Below are 22,571 nucleotides of genomic sequence, written 5' to 3' on the forward strand. Positions count from 1 at the left end.
AGATCACAGCTTCTATTAGTGCAACTTGTCGAGTCATCTATTGTATAGTCCAGCATTACCCAACCTCCACCATTTTACAGGCCAGGTTTTAAGGATATCCATGTGAATTTGATGGAGCCATCTTGACTCAAGCATGGATATCCTTAAACCATGGACTGTGATGTCAAGAGTTTGGGGACCTCTGTTGTACTATAGCTTTCCAGCATTGGACGTAAGTTACAAGAACTGGCTCAGTGTAGCTAGTAATACCATTACTCACCCACAGTTGGAACTCAGAAATAAGCAACAAGTCAGAACGTAACTAGTAACACTTTATTAAAGTTGGAAAAAACTAAGTGCTGTCCCCCGAACCCAGAGAGGGAGGACTGGAGTGTCAGTATGAACAGTACAATAGGTCAGTGCACATTAAAGGGGCAGAATCCACCCGTCACAGGTAACACATCACGGCGTGAGGAGCAGGGGGCTGGCTCAGTTCTGTTTAGAGAAGAACTCTTTACTTTCCTTCACTGTAGGTTTGATGGTGCTGCTTCCTGGCTTCCAGCCCGCAGGGCACACTACAGGAAGAGAGAGTTAGAAACAGTCATCCTATATAGGGAGAGAACCCAACACAGTCATCCTCCTACATGAGCAGTCCTAGAACTGGAGTCGTCCCTGGATTCAGTAGAGGCAGCCACAGCCAATGTTTATGTGGACGGCCACCTTCTCAGAAATATGTCCACGTATGTTGTACTATGGACTGCACACGTTTTCCAGGTGGAAAAACACTGAACACCCCCAAAACTAAGGAGACCTCTACGGGTAGATTTACTAAGGTTTCTAAAACAGCCAAGTGGTGTTTCCTTTAGCAACCAGATTTCTAGAAAGCAATAGAGAAATGAAAGCTAGAATATAATAAGAATTTACTTACCGATAATTCTATTTCTCGGAGTCCGTAGTGGATGCTGGGGTTCCTGAAAGGACCATGGGGAATAGCGGCTCCGCAGGAGACAGGGCACAAAAAGTAAAGCTTTTCCAGATCAGGTGGTGTGCACTGGCTCCTCCCCCTATGACCCTCCTCCAGACTCCAGTTAGGTACTGTGCCCGGACGAGCGTACACAATAAGGGAGGATTTTGAATCCCGGGTAAGACTCATACCAGCCACACCAATCACACCGTACAACTTGTGATCTAAACCCAGTTAACAGTATGATAACAGAGGAGCCTCTGAAAGATGGCTCCCTAAACAATAACCCGAATTAGTTAACAATAACTATGTACAAGTATTGCAGATAATCCGCACTTGGGATGGGCGCCCAGCATCCACTACGGACTCCGAGAAATAGAATTATCGGTAAGTAAATTCTTATTTTCTCTATCGTCCTAGTGGATGCTGGGGTTCCTGAAAGGACCATGGGGATTATACCAAAGCTCCCAAACGGGCGGGAGAGTGCGGATGACTCTGCAGCACCGAATGAGAGAACTCCAGGTCCTCCTTTGCCAGGGTATCAAATTTGTAGAATTTTACAAACGTGTTCTCCCCTGACCACGTAGCTGCTCGGCAGAGTTGTAATGCCGAGACCCCTCGGGCAGCCGCCCAAGATGAGCCCACCTTCCTTGTGGAATGGGCCTTAACAGATTTAGGCTGTGGCAGGCCTGCCACAGAATGTGCAAGTTGAATTGTGTTACAAATCCAACGAGCAATCGACTGCTTAGAAGCAGGCGCACCCAACTTGTTGGGTGCATACAGTATAAACAGCGAGTCAGATTTTCTGACTCCAGCCGTCCTTGAAATGTATATTTTTAAAGCTCTGACAACGTCCAACAACTTGGAGTCCTCCAAGTCGCTTGTAGCCGCAGGCACTACAATAGGCTGGTTCAGGTGAAACTCTGATACCACCTTAGGGAGAAAATGCGGACGCGTCCGCAGCTCTGCCCTATCCGAATGGAAAATTAAATAAGGGCTTTTATAAGATAAAGCCGCCAGTTCAGATACTCTCCTGGCGGACGCCAGGGCCAGTAACATAGTCACTTTCCATGTGAGATATTTCAAATCCACATTTTTTAGTGGTTCAAACCAATGGGATTTGAGGAAATCTAAAACTACATTTAGATCCCACGGTGCCACCGGAGGCACCACAGGAGGCTGTATATGCAGTACTCCTTTGACAAAAATCTGGACCTCAGGAACTGAGGCCAATTCTTTTTGGAAGAATATTGACAGGGCCGAAATTTGAACCTTAATAGATCCCAATTTGAGACCCATAGACAATCCTGATTGCAGGAAATGTAGGAAACGACCCAGTTGAAATTCCTCCGTCGGAGCACTCCGATCCTCGCACCACGCAACATATTTCCGCCAAATGCGGTGATAATGCTTCGCGGTGACTTCCTTTCTTGCCTTAATCAAGGTAGGAATGACTTCTTCTGGAATGCCTTTTCCTTTTAGGATCTGGCGTTCAACCGCCATGCCGTCAAACGCAGCCGCGGTAAGTCTTGGAATAGACACGGTCCCTGCTGAAGCAGGTCCTGTCTTAGAGGTAGAGGCCACGGATCGTCCGTGACCATCTCTTGAAGTTCCGGGTACCAAGACCTTCTTGGCCAATCCGGAGCCACTAGTATCGTTCTTACTCCGCTTTGCCGTATGATTCTCAATACCTTTGGTATGAGAGGCAGAGGAGGAAACACATACACCGACTGGTACACCCAAGGTGTTACCAGCGCGTCCACAGCTATTGCCTGCGGATCTCTTGACCTGGCGCAATACCTGTCCAGTTTTTTGTTGAGGCGAGACGCCATCATGTCCACCATTGGTCTTTCCCAACGGTTTATTAGCATGTGGAAAACTTCTGGATGAAGTCCCCACTCTCCCGGGTGAAGATCGTGTCTGCTGAGGAAGTCTGCTTCCCAGTTGTCCACTCCCGGGATGAACACTGCTGACAGTGCTATCACGTGATTCTCCGCCCAGCGAAGGATCCTGGCAGCTTCTGCCATTGCACTCCTGCTTCTTGTGCCGCCCTGTCTGTTTACATGGGCGACTGCCGTGATGTTGTCCGACTGGATCAACACCGGTCTTCCTTGAAGCAGAGGTTCCGCCTGGCTTAGAGCATTGTAGATTGCTCTTAGTTCCAGAATGTTTATGTGAAGAGACTTTTCCAGGCTCGACCACACTCCCTGGAAGTTTCTTCCTTGTGTGACTGCTCCCCAGCCTCTCAGGCTGGCGTCCGTGGTCACCAGGATCCAATCCTGTATGCCGAATCTGCGGCCCTCCAATAGATGAGCCCTCTACAACCACCACAGAAGAGATACCCTTGTCCTTGGAGACAGGGTTATCCGCAGGTGCATCTGAAGATGCGTGCATTGATGTACAGACACCTTTCCTGGTTTTAGGAGATTCCTGACCAGGTCGGATAACTCCTTGGCTTTTTCCTCGGGAAGAAAAACCTTTTTCTGAACCGTGTCCAGAATCATCCCTAGGAACAGCAGACGAGTTGTCGGCATTAATTGGGATTTTGGAATATTCAGAATCCATCCGTGCTGCTTTAGCACCTCTTGAGATATTGCTAATCCCATCTCTAGCTGTTCTCTGGACCTTGCCCTTATTAGGAGATCGTCCAAGTATGGGATAATTAATACGCCTTTTCTTCGAAGAAGAATCATCATCTCGGCCATTACCTTTGTAAAGACCCGAGGTGCCGTGGACAAACCAAACGGCAGCGTCTGAAACTGATAGTGACAGTTTTGTACAACGAACCTGAGGTACCCCTGGTGTGAGGGGTAAATTGGAACGTGGAGATACGCATCCTTGATGTCCAAGGATACCATAAAGTCCCCTTCTTCCAGGTTCGCTATCACTGCTCTGAGTGACTCCATCTTGAACTTGAACTTCTTTATGTACAGGTTCAAGGACTTCAGATTTAGAATAGGCCTTACCGAGCCATCCGGCTTCGGTACCACAAATAGAGTGGAATAATACCCCTTCCCTTGTTGTAGAAGAGGTACCTTGACTATCACCTGCTGAGAGTACAGCTTGTGAATGGCTTCCAAAACCGTCTCCCTTTCGGAAGGGGACGTTGGTAAAGCAGACTTCAGGAAACGGCGAGGTGGATCTGTCTCTAATTCCAACCTGTACCCCTGAGATATTATCTGCAGGATCCAGGGATCAACCTGCGAGTGAGCCCACTGCGCGCTGTAATTTTTGAGACGACCTCCCACCGTCCCCGAGTCCGCTTGAGAAGCCCCAGCGTCATGCTGAGGCTTTTGTAGAAGCCGGGGAGGGCTTCTGTTCCTGGGAAGGAGCTGCCTGTTGCTGTTTCTTCCCTCGACCTCTGCCTCGTGGCAGATATGAATAGCCCTTTGCTCTCATTTTTAAAGGAACGAAAGGGCTGCGGTTGAAAAGTCGGTGCCTTTTTCTGTTGGGGAGTGACTTGAGGTAGAAAGGTGGATTTCCCGGCTGTAGCCGTGGCCACCAAATCTGATAGACCGACTCCAAATAACTCCTCCCCTTTATACGGCAAAACTTCCATATGCCGTTTTGAATCCGCATCGCCTGTCCACTGTCGCGTCCATAAAGCTCTTCTGGCTGAAATGGACATAGCACTTACCCGTGATGCCCAGTGTGCAGATATCCCTCTGTGCATCACGCATATAAAGAAATGCATCCTTTATTTGTTCTAACGACAGTAAAATATTGTCCCTGTCCAGGGTATCAATATTTTCAATCAGGGACTCTGACCAAACTACCCCAGCACTGCACATCCAGGCAGTCGCTATAGCTGGTCGTAGTATAACACCTGCATGTGTGTATATACTTTTTTGGATATTTTCCATCCTCCTATCTGATGGATCTTTAAGTGCGGCCGTCTCAGGAGAAGGTAACGCCACTTGTTTTGATAAGCGTGTTAGCGCCTTGTCCACCCTAGGAGGTGTTTCCCAGCGCTCCCTAACCTCTGGCGGGAAAGGGTATAATGCCAATAATTTCTTTGAAATTATCAGCTTTTTATCAGGGGCAACCCACGCTTCATCACACACGTCATTTAATTCTTCTGATTCAGGAAAAACTATAGGTAGTTTTTTCACACCCCACATAATACCCTGTTTAGTGGTACCTGTAGTATCAGCTAAATGTAACGCCTCCTTCATTGCCAAAATCATATAACGTGTGGCCCTACTGGAAAATACGGTTGATTCGTCACCGTCACCACTGGAATCAGTGCCTGTGTCTGGGTCTGTGTCGACCGACTGAAGCAAAGGGCGTTTTACAGCCCCTGACGGTGTTTGAGGTGCCTGGACAGGCACTAATTGATTGTCCGGCCGCCTCATGTCGTCAAACGACTGCTTTAGCGTGTTGACACTATCCCGTAATTCCATAAATAAAGGCATCCATTCTGGTGTCGACCCCCTAGGAGGTGACATCCCCATATTTGGCAATTGCTCCGCCTCCACACCAATATCGTCCTCATACATGTCGACACACACGTACCGACACACAGCAGACACAGGGAATGCTCTAAACGAAGACAGGACCCACTAGCCCTTTGGGGAGACAGAGGGAGAGTCTGCCAGCACACACCAAAAAGCGCTATATATGACAGGGATAGCCTTATAATAAGTGCTCCCTTATAGCTGCTTTATATATATCAAGATATTGCCATTAAATTTGCCCCCCCTCTCTGTTTTACCCTGTTTCTGTAGTGCAGTGCAGGGGAGAGACCTGGGAGCCGTCCTGACCAGCGGAGCTGTGAGAGGAAATGGCGCCGTGTGCTGAGGAGATAGGCCCCGCCCCTTTTTCGGCGGGCTCGTCTCCCGCTATTTTGTGAATACAGGCAGGGGTTAAATATCTACATATAGCCTCTGGGGGCTATATGTGAGGTATTTTTAGCCTTTATATAGGTTTACATTTGCCTCCCAGGGCGCCCCCCCCCAGCGCCCTGCACCCTCAGTGACTGCGTGTGAAGTGTGCTGAGAGGAAAATGGCGCACAGCTGCAGTGCTGTGCGCTACCTTTAGAAGACTGCAGGAGTCTTCAGCCGCCGATTCTGGACCTCTTCTTACTTCAGCATCTGCAAGGGGGCCGGCGGCGCGGCTCCGGTGACCATCCAGGCTGTACCTGTGATCGTCCCTCTGGAGCCGATGTCCAGTAGCCAAGAAGCCAATCCATCCTGCACGCAGGTGAGTTCACTTCTTCTCCCCTCTGTCCCTCGTTGCAGTGATCCTGTTGCCAGCAGGAATCACTGTAAAATAAAAAACCTAAGCTAAACTTTCTCTAAGCAGCTCTTTATGAGAGCCACCTAGAATTGCACCCTTCTCGGCCGGGCACAAAAATCTAACTGGAGTCTGGAGGAGGGTCATAGGGGGAGGAGCCAGTGCACACCACCTGATCTGGAAAAGCTTTACTTTTTGTGCCCTGTCTCCTGCGGAGCCGCTATTCCCCATGGTCCTTTCAGGAACCCCAGCATCCACTAGGACGATAGAGAAAATTGGTTACTATGGGTAACACCAATCATTGTTCGATGAGTCAGTAAAATCTACCCCCAGATGATGAACAGTTACAGAAACCATATAAACGCAAGAACTAAGTCACAGGCAAAGAGCCAGGGCACAGCTACACTATAAATGCCAGTTGGAAGACAAATTCATTCACTTTTATGATCAATTCATGATGGGATAAACAGGATTTTAAATCATCTACCGGTAAATTCTTTTCTTGTAGTCCATAAGGAATATTGGAGAATCTAGTACGATGGGGTATAGACTGGATCCAGAGGAGTCAGTGCACTTTAAATTTCTTCACTGGTGTGCTGACTCTTCCCCTCTATGACCCCTCCCACAGGCAGTTATAGGTAAAAACGTGCCCAAAGGAGAAAGGACATGAGAGAAGGAAACAAAGTGGTGAGATTTACACACCACCAACATAGAACAACCAGCAACAGTTGGAAACAGCTGAACAGGTAACTAGTGTTCACTCTAGGCTGTTTTAGCAGGGCGCCGCGCCCTGCCCGTTTTTTAACAGGCAAAAACCGCCCTGCCCCTTTTGCGGCGCCCTGCTAGAACAGCCGCCCGCTCCCTGCCCTCCCAGCGTGTATAGATGCCGTGCGCATGCGCGCGGCATCCATTCACGCATTGGGAGAGGGCTGGGGGAAGCCCACCCCCAACATTGACGTCGCCGGCCACAGACGCTCTATAGTAGCGTCTGTGGGCCGCACCGCCCCCTAAAATGATGGAGGTGTGGCCACCCCCCCTAATTTGCGTGGCCGCACCCCCATTTCAGACACGCGCACATGTGCCCCCGGAGTCCGGCGCCCTGCCCCTTTTCACTCCTAGAGTGAACACTAGGTAACCACATAAAAACTTGGAGAAAAGTCACCGTACTGAGGCAGGCGCCCAATATCCCTTATGGACTGAGAAAAAATAAGATTTTACTCACCGGTAAATCTATTTCTCGTAGTCCAAAGTGGATGCTGGGACTCCGTAAGGACCATGGGGAATAGTGGCTCCGCAGGAGACTGGGCACAACTAAAGAAAGCTTTAGGACTACCTGGTGTGCACTGGCTCCTCCCACTAAGACCCTCCTCCAGACCTCAGTTAGGATACTGTGCCCGGAAGAGCTGACACAATAAGGAAGGATTTTGAATCCCGGGTAAGACTCACACCAGCCACACCAATCACACCGTATAACTCATGATACTATACCCAGTTAACAGAATGAAATATAACTGAGCCTCTCAACAGATGGCTCAATAACCCTTTAGTTAGGCAATAACTATAAACAAGTATTGCAGACAATCCGCACTTGGGATGGGCGCCCAGCATCCACTACGGACTACGAGAAATAGATTTACCGGTGAGTAAAATCTTATTTTCTCTGACGTCCTAAGTGGATGCTGGGACTCCGTAAGGACCATGGGGATTATACCAAAGCTCCCAAACGGGCGGGAGAGTGCGGATGACACTGCAGCACCGAATGAGCAAACTCTAGGTCCTCCTCAGCCAGGGTATCAAACTTGTAGACTCTTACAAAACTGTTTTAACCCGACCAAGTAACAGCTCGGCAAAGTTGTAAAGCAGAGACCCCTCGGGCAGCCGCCCAAGAAGAGCCCACTTTCCTCGTGGAATGGGCTTTTACAGATTTAGGGTGCGGCAGTCCAGCCGCAGAATGTGCAAGTTGAATCGTGCTACAGATCCAGCAAGCAATCGTCTGCTTAGAAGCAGGAGCACCCAGCTTGTTGGGTGCATACAGGAGAAATAGCGAGTCAGTTTTCCTGACTCCAGCTGTCCTGGAAACATACTTTTCAGGGCCCTGACTACGTCCAGTAACTTGGAATCCTCCAAGTCCCACCGCAGGCACCACAATAGGTTGGTTCACATGAAAAACTGATACCACCTTAGGAAGGAATTGGGAACGAGTCCTCAATTCCGCCTTATCCATATAAAATACAGATAAGGGCTTTTGTATGACAAAGCCGCCAATTCTGATACACGCCTGGCCGACACCAAGGCCCACAGAATGACCACTTTCCACGTGAGGTATTATAGCTCCACGGATTTAAGTGGCTCAACCCAATGCGACTTCAGGAAATCCAACACCACGTTGAGATCCCACGGTGCCACTGGAGGCACAAACGGGGGCTGACTATGCAGCACTCCCTTAACAAAAGTCTGAACTTCAGGCAGTGAAGCCAGTTCAATTTTGGAAGAAAATCGATAGAGCCGAAATCTGGACCTTAATGGAACCCAATTTTAGGCCCATAGTCACCTCTGACTGTAGGAAGTGCAGAAATCGACCTAGCTGAAATTTCTCCTTTGGGGCCTTCCTGGCCTCACAGTACGCAACATATTCCTGCCATATGCGGTGATAATGGTTTGCGTTCACTTCTTTCCTAGCTTTAAATAGCGTAGGGATAACTTCCTCCGGAATTCCCTTTTCCTTCAGGATCCGGCGTTCAACCGCCATGCCGTCAAACGCAGCACGTCTTGGAACAGACAGGCCCCCTGCTGCAGCAGGTCCTGTCTGAGCGGCAGAGGCCATGGGTCCTCTGAGATCATTTCTTGGAGTTCTGGTTACCAAGCTCTTCTTGGCCAACCTGGAACAATGAGTATAGTTCTTACTCCTCTCATTATTCTCATTACCCTGGGTAAGAGAGGCAGAGAAGGGAACACATACACCGACTGGTACACCCACGGTGTTACCAGAGCGTCTACAGCTATTGCCTGAGGGTCCCTTGACCTGGCGCAATACCTGTCTAGTTTTTTGTTGAGGCGGGACGCCATCATGTCCACCTTTGGTTTCTCCCAACGGTTCACAATCATGTGGAAGACTTCTGGGTGAAGTCCCCACTCTCCCGGGTGGAGGTCGTGTCTGCTGAGGAAGGTACCAAGTCCTTCTTGGCCAATCCGGAGCCACGAGTATAGTCCTTACTCCTCTCCTTCTTATGATTCTCAGTACCTTGGGTATGAGAGGCAGAGGAGGGAACACATACACTGACTGGTACACCCACGGTGTTACCAGAGCGTCCACAGCCATCGCCTGAGGGTCCTTGACCTGGCGCAATATCTTTGTAACTTTTAGTTGAGGCGGGACGCCATCATGTCCACCTGTGGCCTTTCCCAACGGTGTACAATCATTTGGAAGACTTCTGGATGAAGTCCCCATTCTCCCGGGTGGAGGTCGTGTCTTCTGAGAAAGTCTGCTTCTCAGTTGTCCACTCCGGGAATGAACACTGCTGAGTGTTAACACATGATTTTCCACCCATCGGAGAATCCTTGTGGCTTCTGCCATCGCCATCCTGCTTATTGTGCCGCCCTGTCGGTTTACATGAGTGACCGCCGTGATGTTGTCTGACTAGATCAGCACCGGCCGGTGTTGAAGCAGGGGTCTAGCCTGACTTAGGGCATTGTAAATGGCCCTTAGTTCCAGACTATTTATGTGTAGGGAAGTCTGACTTTTCCATAGCCTTGGAAGTTTCTTCCCTGTGTGACTGCCCCCCAGCCTCGAAGGCTGGCATCCGTGGTTACCAGGACCCAGTCCTGTATGCCGAATCTGCGGCCCCCTAGAAGATGAGCACTCTGCAGCCACCACAACAGCGACATCCTGGCCCTTGGAGACAGGGTTATCCGCCGATGCATCTGAAGATGCGACCCGGACCACTTGTCCAACAGATCCCACTGGAAAATCCTTGCATGGGACCTTGCGAATGGAATTTCTTCGTAAGAAGCTACCATCTTTCCCAGGGCTCGTGTGCATTGATGCACCGACACCTGTATACGTATTAGGAGGTCTCTGTCTAGAGACAACAACTCCTTGGACTTCTCCTCCGGGAGAAACCCTTTTTATCCTGTTCTGTGTCCAGAACCATACCCAGGAACAGTAGACGCGTCGTAGGAACCAGCTGCGACTTTGGAATATTCAGAATCCAGCCGTGCTGTTGTAGCACTTCCCGAGATAGTGCTACTCCGACGAACAACTGCTCCCTGGACCTCGCCTTTATAAGGAGATTGTCCAAGTACGGGATAATTATTTCGGCCATTACCTTGGTAAATACCTCGGTGCCGGGGACAGACCAACGGCAACGTCTGGAATTGGTAATGACAATCCTGTACCACAATTTTGAGGTACTCCTGGTGAAGAGGGTAAATAGGGACATGCAGGTAAGCATCCTTGATGTCCAGTGATACCATGAAATTCTCCAGGCTTGCAATAATCGCCCTGAGCGATTCCATTTTGAACTTGAACCTTCGTATATAAGTGTTCAAGGCTTTCAATTTTAGAATGGGTCTTACCGAACCGTCTGGTTTCGGTACCACAACATTTTGGAATAGTAACCCCGGCCTTGTTGAAGGAGGGGTACCTTGATTTCACCTGCTGGAAGTACAGCTTGTGAATTGCCGCCAGTACTACCTTTCTCCGAGGGCAGCAGGCAAGGCTGATGTGAGGTAACGGCGAGGGGGAGTTGCCTTGAACTCCAGCCTGTATCCCTGTGATACTATTTGCAGAACCTAGGGATCCACCTGTGGGCAAGCCCACTGGTCCCTGAAGTTCCCGAGACGCGCCCCTACCGCACCTGTCTCCACCTGTGGAGCCCCAGCGTCATGCGGTGGACTCAGGAAGCGGGGGAAGATTTTTGATCCTGGGAACTGGCTGCTGGTGCAGCTTTTTCCTTCTTCCCTTGTCTCTGTGCAGAAAGGAAGCGCCTTTGACCCGCTTGCTTTTCTGAAGCCGAAAGGACTGTACCTGAAAATACGGTGCTTTCTTAGGCTGTGAGGAAACCTGAGGTAAAAAAATTTCTTCCCAGCTTTTGCTGTGGATATGAGGTCCCAGAGACCATCCCCAAACAATTCCTCACCCTTATAAGGCAGAATCACCATGTGCCTTTTACAGGCAGCATCACCTGTCCACTGCCGGGTTTCTAATACCCTCCTGGCAGAATGGACATTGCATTAATTCTGGAAGCCAGCCGGCAAATATCCCTCTGTGCATCCTTTATATATAAGACAACGTCTTTAATATGCTCTATGTTAGCAAAATATTATCCCTGTCTAGGGTATTAATATTATCTGACAGGTTATCAGACCACGCTGCAGCAGCACTATTTATGCTGAGGCAATTGCAGGTCTCAGTATATAATCTGAGTGTGTATATACAGACTTCAGGATAGCCTCCTGCTTTTTATCAGCAGGCTCCTTCAAGGTGGCCGTATCCTAAGACGGCAGTGCCACCTTTTTTCTTTTTCATCCACTAGGGGTCACTGGAGTACTCTTGGGTTATTGACTGGGCGTAGCCGGAAATGGCAAATATTTAAATTAGTAACTGGCCATCCCCTCCATAATCCCATAGAGCCCTTCAGTATTTTTCTGTGCCTCTAGCGGAAGGTACTGAGGACTGAATGTCCTGCGATTCTTCAAGCAAGATTACTTCAAACAAGATTATTTTTCTACCTGATCCCTTCCCAACTTATCAGAGAAGTTCGGGTTAGGGATCAGTGGTGCTGCATTAGCAGCAGATGGTCTGCCGGCGCTCATACAAAGGGCCCCGCCATTGACTAAAATCAGCGCAGCTGATTGCAGCCACGGGCTGCACAAGGACGCAGGACGGCGCTTACAGAAAAGTCCCGTCATGGCCTCCGCAGGTGGTGCAGGTACTGAGCGGTAGGCAGCTCTCACTGCCGCCGCTCACTTACTTACTTTTTTTTGTCTATTGCGGGCGGTCAGCTCACGCTGCCGCCCATTATGTGGAGACTATTTATATACTGTAACTGTAAATCCCCTGCTGCCTGCCACTTGTAAAATCCCTTGCTAATTCTTCACAGGGAGCCAGCGAGCGAACCCCGACACTGCGCAGGCCGCTCGACGCTTCCTGGGTCACCCGGCGCCGCTAGCCGCTTGCAGGGGTAGCTAGCGAGCAGCTCCCGCCACTACCGCCGGAACGCTCGCCGCTCCCAGTCTCTCCGGATCCGTCCTCCTCCCTACCCCGGTACGGCTCTCGTTGGCTGAGCGGCCGACCTGACCGCGGACAGCTGCTGCCGCGGCCCGCACTGGCAGCCGCTCACCAATCTCCGACTGCGGTGAAACTTGCATTCCCCGTCTCCCGTCTGCTGAACAACGGGGGGGGGGGGAGGGAGGAGCAGTGTGGGGGTAATCGGCAGCCATAATAAAGGCTGCACCTGCAAAGAATTCTCTTCTGCAGGAGAGAGAGGGGGGGAGGAAGCCCGCAGGGAGGCTCCAATAACTAAGCTGCGTTTAGGCAGCAAACTCATCAGGAATTTTAAGCCTGTGGCCAATATCAGAGCTCTGTTACATATACAATATAACTGTTGTGTATGTGTATGTATATGTGTGTATGTATGTATGTATGTATGTGTTTGTGTGTTCACACACTGATAGTATACAGTCTGTATGTACATGTGCATGTATTAATATGTATCTATATCTATATCTATATAGAACTTGGTGTATCTGCAATCTTGCACTAAGCAAGCACTTGGCCGGACACCATTTTAACATTACTTCCTGGTTCTTCCCAGGAAGTTGCTGCCCTACAACACTCGGCCTCTAGAGGAGCCGGGGTGTTGTTAGGAATTTTATTTTCTTGGTTTTGTACAGCACAAGATGAACGTGTGCTGTAATGTAGATTTATACACACTTTATTTACGTGGTTCTAAGTCACGGTACTGGTCTATCCTTCTGTACTTGTTGTCCGTGTACATAAGGAGTAAAGCTAAGACATAGCAGCTTCGCTGCAGAGTCCGTCGGACAAATAAGCTGCACATACGCACTATTGCCGTTCCTCGTTGGGGGAGGCTGGCGTATATACAGACTGAACAATTGTTGTTTTATAATTTGACGGTTTCAATACCCGTCGCAGTGTGTCCTACAGTATACAGCAGTAGGGGTGTTTAACCTGGTTTGGCCCGGTTTTCGCTTAACAGGGCAGTGGTTGCATGGCAATACAGTTCACGTTTGCCCTACAAGAAGCACACCTTAAGCTTCTCGCTGATCACACTTGTGAATCTGCTCAACAGTTTGTGGATGTCAGCCAGTTTAGTTCTCGCTTTTCAGTTTCACTAGTGCGGCACGACGTGCTTTTTCGCTACGTGCTTAACAGGACGGTGTCCGTTTCTAAACGAGAATAGAAACATTACCTTACGCTGGCCACATGTTTCGTCCTGTCTTGGACAAATTCCTGAATAAATAGATTCAGGATATAGTCGTTACATCTCTGTCCTTTCGGGCCCGTGCTACAGAAACAGCCACAGGCGGGAGTGAACGTGGTTTTCGATAACCTCTACCTGTCTGATTGTTGTCAATATACGGTTAAAGTGCTGCCACCTACTTCCACGCATCTTTAACCAGGGTTCAGTGGCGTTTACAGCTAAGCCACTGAAAAGCCAGGGCTAGAATGAGTTTCCAGGCCATCGCCGATAGTCAGTTGTGGGCATCCACAGTTGGGGGATCCGCAATTTTTGGGTTCGCAGTTTACCAGACAAAGGTTGCTTGTTTTCCACCATTGCAATTTGCAAGACGGGTCTGCCTGGATCATAAGATGCGGTTCTGCAACACCGCCATACAAGCTCTAGTAGATTGAGCACTTTGACTGCAGTCAACAACATTATTCCAGTTTGGGGTAGTTCCAACGCTGGCTGAATCGGTCAGTCCGATACTGACCCTTCAGGTCAATCAGGGCGTCGCTTATACTACACATTCATGAATACCTGCAGTTGGTGACTACAGGTTGAAAATCAGTGATTCTGGATTTCAACAAGAATAGGTACTTAGACGCATCAGGCCTACTTAAGTTGGCAGTAAAAAACCATTCTCGCTTTCAAGCGCTACCGGTTTGGCTTCGTATGGCGCCTAGGGTTGTCACAAGTAATGGCTATCGTGATAGCTCATCCCTGGAAGTGATAACAGTTCAGTGTTTTGCAGATCTGCTCATTAAAGCTCCGTCTCAAAACTTCGTCATGCAACGGCCCTTACTAACGTACAAGGGTGTCGTGCAGCACGGTTAGATTGTTAACCTAGAGATATCAAGCCTCATTCCGTAATAACGGACTCCTGCATAGGGATAATTCCGTGATTGCACGGATTTACCTGCCTGAACATACCTCACAAACTGTTCGTCATCACGTACAGTTCGTACGCAAGCCACGGACAGTCTTGATCCGTTTGGCCTTTTGCCTATTGGTAAGGAGAGTGACGTCTTTCGACGCACTCTACTTCGCAAGGAGTCACTCAGGTCATTTTCACCTGGAAGTTCTTGCACGCTCCTACAAAATAGTACGGTTGTCTCTAAGGGCCAGAGTTTCACTACTCTAGTGGCTCCAAGTACATAATTTTACCGCAAGGACAATGTTCGGCGTCTGGAATTGGATAATTCTAAATATGAATACTCTGGTTTCTCTTCAGATCGAATAAATCTTTCGCCTTTTACTAAAGATTTCCGTGGAGAAGAACCATGAGTTTCATGTAATTTTTTGATGCCCAGCTGCTGCTGGGCTTAAACGCGAGTCTCAGAGGTTGGGGACCTGGGGTCCCAAATGATTAACTTCACAAATCACGGAGATTTCGGTCAAACGCGCTGCGGCAAGCGGGCCACATGCTCCGTTCTCAGACTGTCCAAGTGCGGTCAGACAACACAACGGCGATCGCATACATCACCGATCAATGACGAAATCGAAGTCGCATGACCATGCGCCAAGTTGCTCCATGTTCATTCTGGGAGTGAACAGCTGGAAGGCAGCTTATTCCAGGACACTGAGCATTGAATTCTTAAGTGTTCCAGATGTTGGTTCAGCGGTGGTTACCCACAGGGGTATCTATTGGCATCTTGCAAAAAAAAAAAAAACACCCAAGTATGTGTCCAGTACAAGGACTCCGAAGGCAGCAGCAGTAGATGCTCTGATGCTCTCACGATCGCGTGGCTGTACAGCATTGTGAATCTGTTACAACGGTTACGCTGCTTCCTCGGGTACTAAAATGGATCATACAAGACTCTATGACAGTCATACTAGTGGCGCCACATTGGCCTCGGAGGCCATGATTCTTGGATCTTCGCGAACTACTCGCAGCCGATCCTTCACCGCTCTCGCCACGTCCGGACCTATCCCACTAGGGTCAGTTCTTTTACCCCGTTTTAGCGCGGCAGCGTTTCACGGGGTGGCTGTTCAAATCGCTCTCAAGAACGGAGGGCATTCCAGAATCTGGTATACAAACCATGTTAGGGGCTGGGAAGCCAGTACGGCAGCTCATTATCACAAGGTTTAGCGTGCCTCTATAGGTTGGTGTGACGCTCAGAAGTTTCCAACATCATTTTCAAGTTATCCAGTCTTAATATTTTTACAAATGGGTTTGGTGAAGGATTATATTCTACACTCGAGGTGCAGGTCTCTGCATGTCAATTTACCTGCAAAGGTGTTTGGCTCCTTTGCCGATTGTACACACTTTCCTGCACGGTGTCCTCAGACGACCTCCATTTATACCACCTACAGCGCCATGGGACGTGATCTGGTTTTACCACCTACAGCGCCAGGGGACGTGATCTGGTTTTAGGTTTTTTATTTACAGTCTTCATTTGTTGATTTCTTACAACAAGTGGATGTTACGTTTATCAATTGGTAAACACTTTTCTCTTAGCCTTAGCCTCTCAGCAAGGCGTGTTTTTAACATAGGGTGGCTTGCATGTCAAGGCCCCAAATCTGGTGTTATGGTCATAGGGCGGAACTTCGCACAAATTCCGTGTTCCAGTCAAAGATCGTATAATGTCACGCATCAACTAATTAATGTAGTTCCTCGGTTATCAATATGATCGAGAACTTAAGTTACTTTGAATGTGGTACGCGCACTACGCGTTTATGTAACCCAAATAATTGTACGAAGAACAGACACATTGTTCTCCATAATGTAGTGAAGATGGCTTTACAAGCTTCCAAGCAGTCCTTATGTCATACGTCAGGCTTAGCTTCATAATAGGCTACAACGCCTACATCAAGGTCAGACCATTCCAAACGTTCTAGTGAACGTCATAAGCGGGCTTCAACCGCCTACATCAGTGTCAGACCATTCCATACGTTCTTTGGGAACGTTAGGAGCAGCAGGTCGTGGAGTTTCTACGAAACAGCGTAGACAAGCTGCTACATGGTCATCAGTGCATGACCATCAGTGCGCATGTTGGTGCGCTTTTACAGGTTGGCTACGTTTGCGGCATCAGCATTTAGCTTTGGCCGTCTAGTATTACAGGTGCCAAACTGCTCTCCCGCCCAAGGGGGAAACTTTGGTACGTCCCAAGAGTACTCCAGTGACCCCTAGTGGATGAAAAAGAAAATAGGATTTTGGTACTTACCAGGTAAATCTTTTTCTTTGAAGCCATAGGGGGCACTGGACGCCCACCCAGAGCAGTTTACCTGTCTTGTGGTAAGGTCTGTGGATCTTATGGTAACACTTCATCACCAATGCATTCGATGTTATGGTATCAACTGATTGTTATCAGTTCCGTTATGTGTCAACTTTAGGGTTGACCATTATATTATAATGTTATAGGTGCATATAATGTTATATGTAATTCTCTATGGTTCATCCTCTCTATCACTCCTGTTCGGCCCAGTAAAAATACTGAAGGCTCTATGGGATTATGGAGGGGATGGCCAGTTACTAATTTAAATATTTAAATGTGCCATTTCCGGCTACGCCCAGTCCATAACCCAAGAGTACTCCAGTGCCCCCTATGGATTCAAAGAAAAAGATTTACCTGGTAAGTACCAAAATCCTATTTTGACAAACGTGTAAGCGCCTTATCCACCCTAAGGGATATCTCCCAACGTGACCTATCCTCTGGTGGGAAAGGGTACGCCATCAGTAACTTTAGAAATTACCAGTTTCTTATCGGGGGAACCCACGCTTCTTTACACACTTCATTCATTCATCTAATGGGGGAACAAAACACTGGCTGCTTTTTCTCCCCAAAAATAAAACCCCTTTTATGTGGTACTTGGGTTCATGTCAGAAATGCGTAAAACATTTTTCATTGCCGAGATCATGTAACGGATGTTCCTAGTGGATTGTGTATATGTCTCAACCTCGTCGACACTGGAGTCAGACTCCGTGTCGACATCTGTGTCTGCCATCTGAGGTAACGGGCGTTTTTTGAGCCCCTGATGGCCTTTGAGACGCCTGGGCAGGCGCGGTCTGAGAAGCCGGCTGTCCCACAGCTGTTACGTCATCCAGCCTTTTATGTAAGGAGTTGACATTGTCGGTTAATACCTTCCACCTATCCATCCACTCTGGTGTCGGCCCCACAGGGGGCGACATCCCATTTATCGGCCTCTGCTCCGCCTCCGCGTAACCTTCCTCATCCAACATGTCGACAGCCGTACCTGACACCGCACACACACAGGGAATGCTCTGACTGACAGGACCCCACAAAGTCCTTTGGGGAGACAGTATGCCAGCACACACCAGAGCGCTATATAATGCAGGGATTAACACGGAGTGATTTTTTCCCCCCCAACAGCTGCTTGTATACATATATTGCGCCTAAATTTAGTGCTCTTTTTAACCCTTTGAGCCTGAAAACTACAAGGGAGAGCCTGGGGAGCTGTCTTCCAGCTGCACTGTGAAGAAAAAATGGCGCCAGTGTGCTGAGGGAGAAGCCCCGCCCCTTTTTCGGCTGACTTTTCTCCCGCTTTATGGATTCTGGCAGGGGTAATTTATCACATATATAGCCCTGGGACTATATATTGTGATGATTTGCCAGCCAAAGTGTCCTATATTGCCCTCAGGGCGCCCCCCCCCAGCGCCCTGCACCCATCAGTGACCGGAGTGTGAGGTGTACATGAGGAGCAATGGCGCACAGCTGCAGTGCTGTGCGCTACCTTGGTGAAGACCGAAGTCTTCTGCCGCCGATTTTCCGGACGCTTCGTGCTTCTGGCTCTGTAAGGGGGACGGCGGCGCGGCTCCGGGAACGAACACCAAGGTCAGGTCCTGCGGTCGATCCCTCTGGAGCTAATGGTGTCCAGTAGCCTAAGAAGCCCAAACTACCACCTGTTAGGTAGGTTCGCTTCTTCTCCCCTTAGTCCCTCGCTGCAGTGAGTGTTGCCAGCAGATCTCACTAAAATAAAAAAACTAAATATACTTTCTTGCTAGGAGCTCAGGAGAGCCCCTAGTGTGCATCCAGCTCAGCCGGGAACAAGAATCTGAGGTCTGGAGGAGGGTCTTAGTGGGAGGAGCCAGTGCACACCAGGTAGTCCTAAAGCTTTCTTTAGTTGTGCCCAGTCTCCTGCGGAGCCGCTAATCTCCATGGTCCTTACGGAGTCCCAGCATCCACTTAGGACGTCAGAGAAAAGGATTTACCGGTAGGTAATTAAAGTCCTATTTCCTCTAGCATCCAAAAAGGGATATTGGGGAATCTAGTATGATGGGGATGTTCCAAAGCTTCCAGAACGGGTGGGAACGTGCAGAGACTGCTGCAGCACCACCTGCCCAAACTGGGTACCCTCTTTGGCCAGGGTATCAAATTTTTAGAGCTTCACAAAGGTGTTCTTACCAGACCAGGTAGCAGCTCAGCACAGTTGCAAAGATGAGACTCCACAGGCAGACACCCAGGAAAAGCCCACTGATCTCGCAGAGTGGGCCTTCAGAGACTTAGGAACATGTAAGGCTGCTGACATAGGCCTGTTGGATAGTAAGCCTAATCCAATGAGCAAATGGCCTGCTTCAAAGCGGGACAACCTTTTTTTCTGCGCATCATAGAGCACGAAGGAGGAATCAGTCTTTCTGATCCGAGCTGTTCGCTTGACAGATTTTCAAGGCACACACATCATCCAATGCCTCTGGAGGAGCAGAAGTATCAGAACCGGATGGAACCACAATAGGTTGATTCAGGTGAAACGCAGAGACAACCTTCATCAGGTACTGCTGTCTAGTCAGGAGTTCCACTTTGTCCTTGCAAAAGACCAATTCTGAGACACGAGCAGAAGCCAGGACCAGTAACATCAGTCTTCCACGTGAGGTACTTGACTACCGTCAGCAGAGGTTCAAACCAGGAGGACTGAAGAAATTCCAACACTACATTCAAACCCCAGGGTGTCATAGGTGGCACAAAAGGTTGTATGTGGAGTACCCCTGTGCAAGAAGGTCTGAACTTCTGGCAACACTGCCAATTTCTTCTGGAAGCAAATGGAGCAAGCTGAAACTGGACCTTAAGGTAACCCAGGCGTAAGCCCTTATCCACACCAGCCTGCAGGAAATGTAAGAAACGTCCCAAGTGGAATTCTGCAGGCAGATACGTGCATTCATTGCACCAAGAGACATATCTTCTCCAGATATGATAGTGTTTTGACATCACAGGTTTCCTAGCCTGAACCATGGTAGCAACCTTTTTGGAAAGGCCCTTGTGAGCTAGGATGTTCCGCTCAACCTCCATGCTGTCAAATGAAGCTGCCGTAAGTCCAGGTAGACGAATGGTCCTTGAAGGAGATCTCTTCTGAGGTAGAGGCCAAGGATCTTCGACGGACATGTCCAGAAGATCTGTGTAACATGTCCTCCGAAGCCAATCAGAATTGCCTGGACTTCCTGTCTGATGCTCTTGAGCACCCTTGGGAGCAACAGAAACAGGAAACGGGTAGACTAGTCGGTAAGGCCAAGGCGACGTCAGTGCATCTACTGCCCTCGCCTGAGGGTCCCTGGTTCGTGAGCAATACCAAAGAAGCTTCTTGAGACGAGAAGCCATCATATCTATGGGCAGCCCCACCGGAGGATGATCTGTTGGAACACCTGCTGGTGGAGATCCCACTCCCCTGGGTGGAGACCACGACGAGTCAGGAAATCTGCTTCCCAGTTGTCCACGCCCAGAATGAAGATTGCCGACATTGCTCTTGAATTTCTTTCTGCTCAGAGGAATATTTTTGACACCTCTCACATGCAGGCTCTGCTTTTTGTTCCTCCTTGTAGACTGATGTACACCACTGCTGTGGCGTTATCCAACTACTTGGATCACGTGATCCTTGAGCAGAGGAGAGGCCTGAAGCAGAGCATTGTAGATAGCCTGAAGTTTCAGAATGTTGATCGGAAGGAGGGCTTCATGGGCTGACCTGCCCCAGATCTGCACCCCTTGGGTGACAGCTCCCCATCCTCTCAGACTCTGTCAAAGTCGAAAAATATTGCAGCACACACATCATGTACAAACTACACACAGATGGCCTCCGTGCTTGTACTTGTTCTGCCGTGCGTGCGCATATTCGCAATTTGCGTATGGTCGCTCCAGCGGTCCTGCGCATTAGCGCGTGGTATGAGTATTTACGGTAGAGTTTGTGGACGCATGGAAAAGCTATCAAAACACATTACATATTTAATCCAAATAGTGCACAATGTACACATAGTCTCCCTGCATCACACCAGCAAGTTACAACAGTTTAAATGGTATCAGAACAAAGGGATTCACCTTTACAGGATAGGAGGGGACAGAACAAGGTTATAAGGTGGTGTTTGGTATCCAGCTGTAGGGTATTTTAAGGGTAATATTCCGGTGTTGGTTTGCAGCAGATCGCACGCTCCTGCAAATAGTTATGTGCAGGAGCAGAATATAGATATAAACTGTATTTACTGTACATTAGGTATGCGGCGGGAACCCAGAGGAGACCACCCACAAGTGCATCTGGAACAGACATCGCCCACCTATTCAAACCAACCTATGACCTCTCCTGTACTGTAAATGACCATCCCTGTGTCCAATGGACAAAGATTACAGTATCCATTGTGTTAAGTTTTGGAAGATTGTATGAAAGGAGCCAGCTGCAGGCCTGGTCACACAAGACTCTAAAAGTTATCTATCTAGATGACTGAGGACCAGACTGGGTAGCGTGGCGAAAACCAAACACGTATGTACCATTGACTGTAGCCATTATTCTTTTCTATGTTATTGCTTTGTTATTGTAACCCCCTTTCAGTAATATGTTGTGGTGTCAGAACCCGGCATTTTAAATACAATCTGGTGTCACGTTTTCCTTTCCCTGCTAAGGTTTAAAGTATTACTATCACATGCATAGCTGTTAAGGGTTCACAGTATCTTTGGGTGTGTACGCGCTGAGTGTACTTTGTACAGCCAGCGCGGCGTTTGTACGTTAAGTACGTACACGGGGCTCTGTACGCTAATGGTGTAATAAGTACGTAGGTTGAGGATTAAGTATAGCGGCCGCGGCGGCTCCATTTAAAGTGTATGAAATGTCTTTTTAAAGTGTTGCTTTTAGTCCTGTATGTAAATCAGCATTTACAACTCACATCTGTTGAGGATCCAATCCTGAATCACGAAACTCTGACCTTCCAGGAGATTGGAGGATTGCAGCCACCACAGGAGGGAATTCCTGGCTTGAGGCGACAGCCGTATCATCCTGTGCTTCTGACTATGTGATATGGACCAGTTTCTCAGGAATACCAGCTGAAAAGTACTGGCATGGAAGCTCCCATATTGTATCGCCTCGTATGAGGCAACCATCTTTACCAATCTTATGCAAAGATGGACACTCGACTCAGCTGGGTGACTGTGGTGACCTGGAGACTCAGTGGGAGGGTTACTTTAGTGACAACACAGGATCTGCCCCGGGGACTATGGTATGGGATTCATTCAAGGCTTTTCTGAGGGGCTCTTATATAGGACGCATAGCAGCTCACAAAGTGTCCTCTAGAGAAAGGGAGAAGGCCCTGGAGAGTGACGCCAGAGATTTAGAGTCTCAATATTTGCTAGATGGTACCCCCACGACGAAAACACGTTGGCTGGTGGCCCAGTCGGCGTGGCTTGCCCACCTGTCCGATAAAAACTCACGGTCCCTCCTCTTTAGGGCCACTAATATTTATATGCAGGCTGATAGGACGGGTGGCCTCCTGGCCCGGCTGATACATCAGGATCGCCCTGGGACTGTAATTACACAAATGTCCGATGGGGATGGGTCCTTTGTTGACACCACACCGGACATTGCGCAGCTATTCCGATCCTACTACACCAAAGTTTACAGTTCACAATTGACGTTCTCCACTATGGATCTCTCCTACTATTTGGCGGGTATCTCGCTACCCGTGCTCCCCCCCCGAGGCCCGTGAGGCACTGGAAGCACC

At 48.8% G+C, this 22,571-nt stretch overlaps 1 protein-coding gene and 1 non-coding gene across 2 annotated transcripts in view; one reads left to right on the top strand and one right to left on the bottom strand.

Moving 5' to 3' along the window:
* Nucleotides 1–298: 298 nt before the first annotated feature.
* The window catches only part of PRDX2 (peroxiredoxin 2), a 35,713-nt gene continuing 13,440 nt past the window's right edge, over nt 299–22,571 (bottom strand). Inside the window, exon 6 of the mRNA XM_063931189.1 lies at nt 299–554. Within this exon, the coding sequence (XP_063787259.1) occupies nt 469–554 (86 nt within the window). The 3' untranslated portion in view covers nt 299–468. The remainder of the gene's footprint in view (nt 555–22,571) is intronic.
* On the top strand, nt 14,857–14,968 carry LOC134938680 (U5 spliceosomal RNA). The gene has a single exon (XR_010181191.1). It is a non-coding gene; the product is annotated as a U5 spliceosomal RNA (small nuclear RNA).

The sequence above is a fragment of the Pseudophryne corroboree genome, chromosome 6 (assembly GCF_028390025.1).
Source record: "Pseudophryne corroboree isolate aPseCor3 chromosome 6, aPseCor3.hap2, whole genome shotgun sequence".
Lineage (NCBI taxonomy): Eukaryota > Metazoa > Chordata > Amphibia > Anura > Myobatrachidae > Pseudophryne > Pseudophryne corroboree.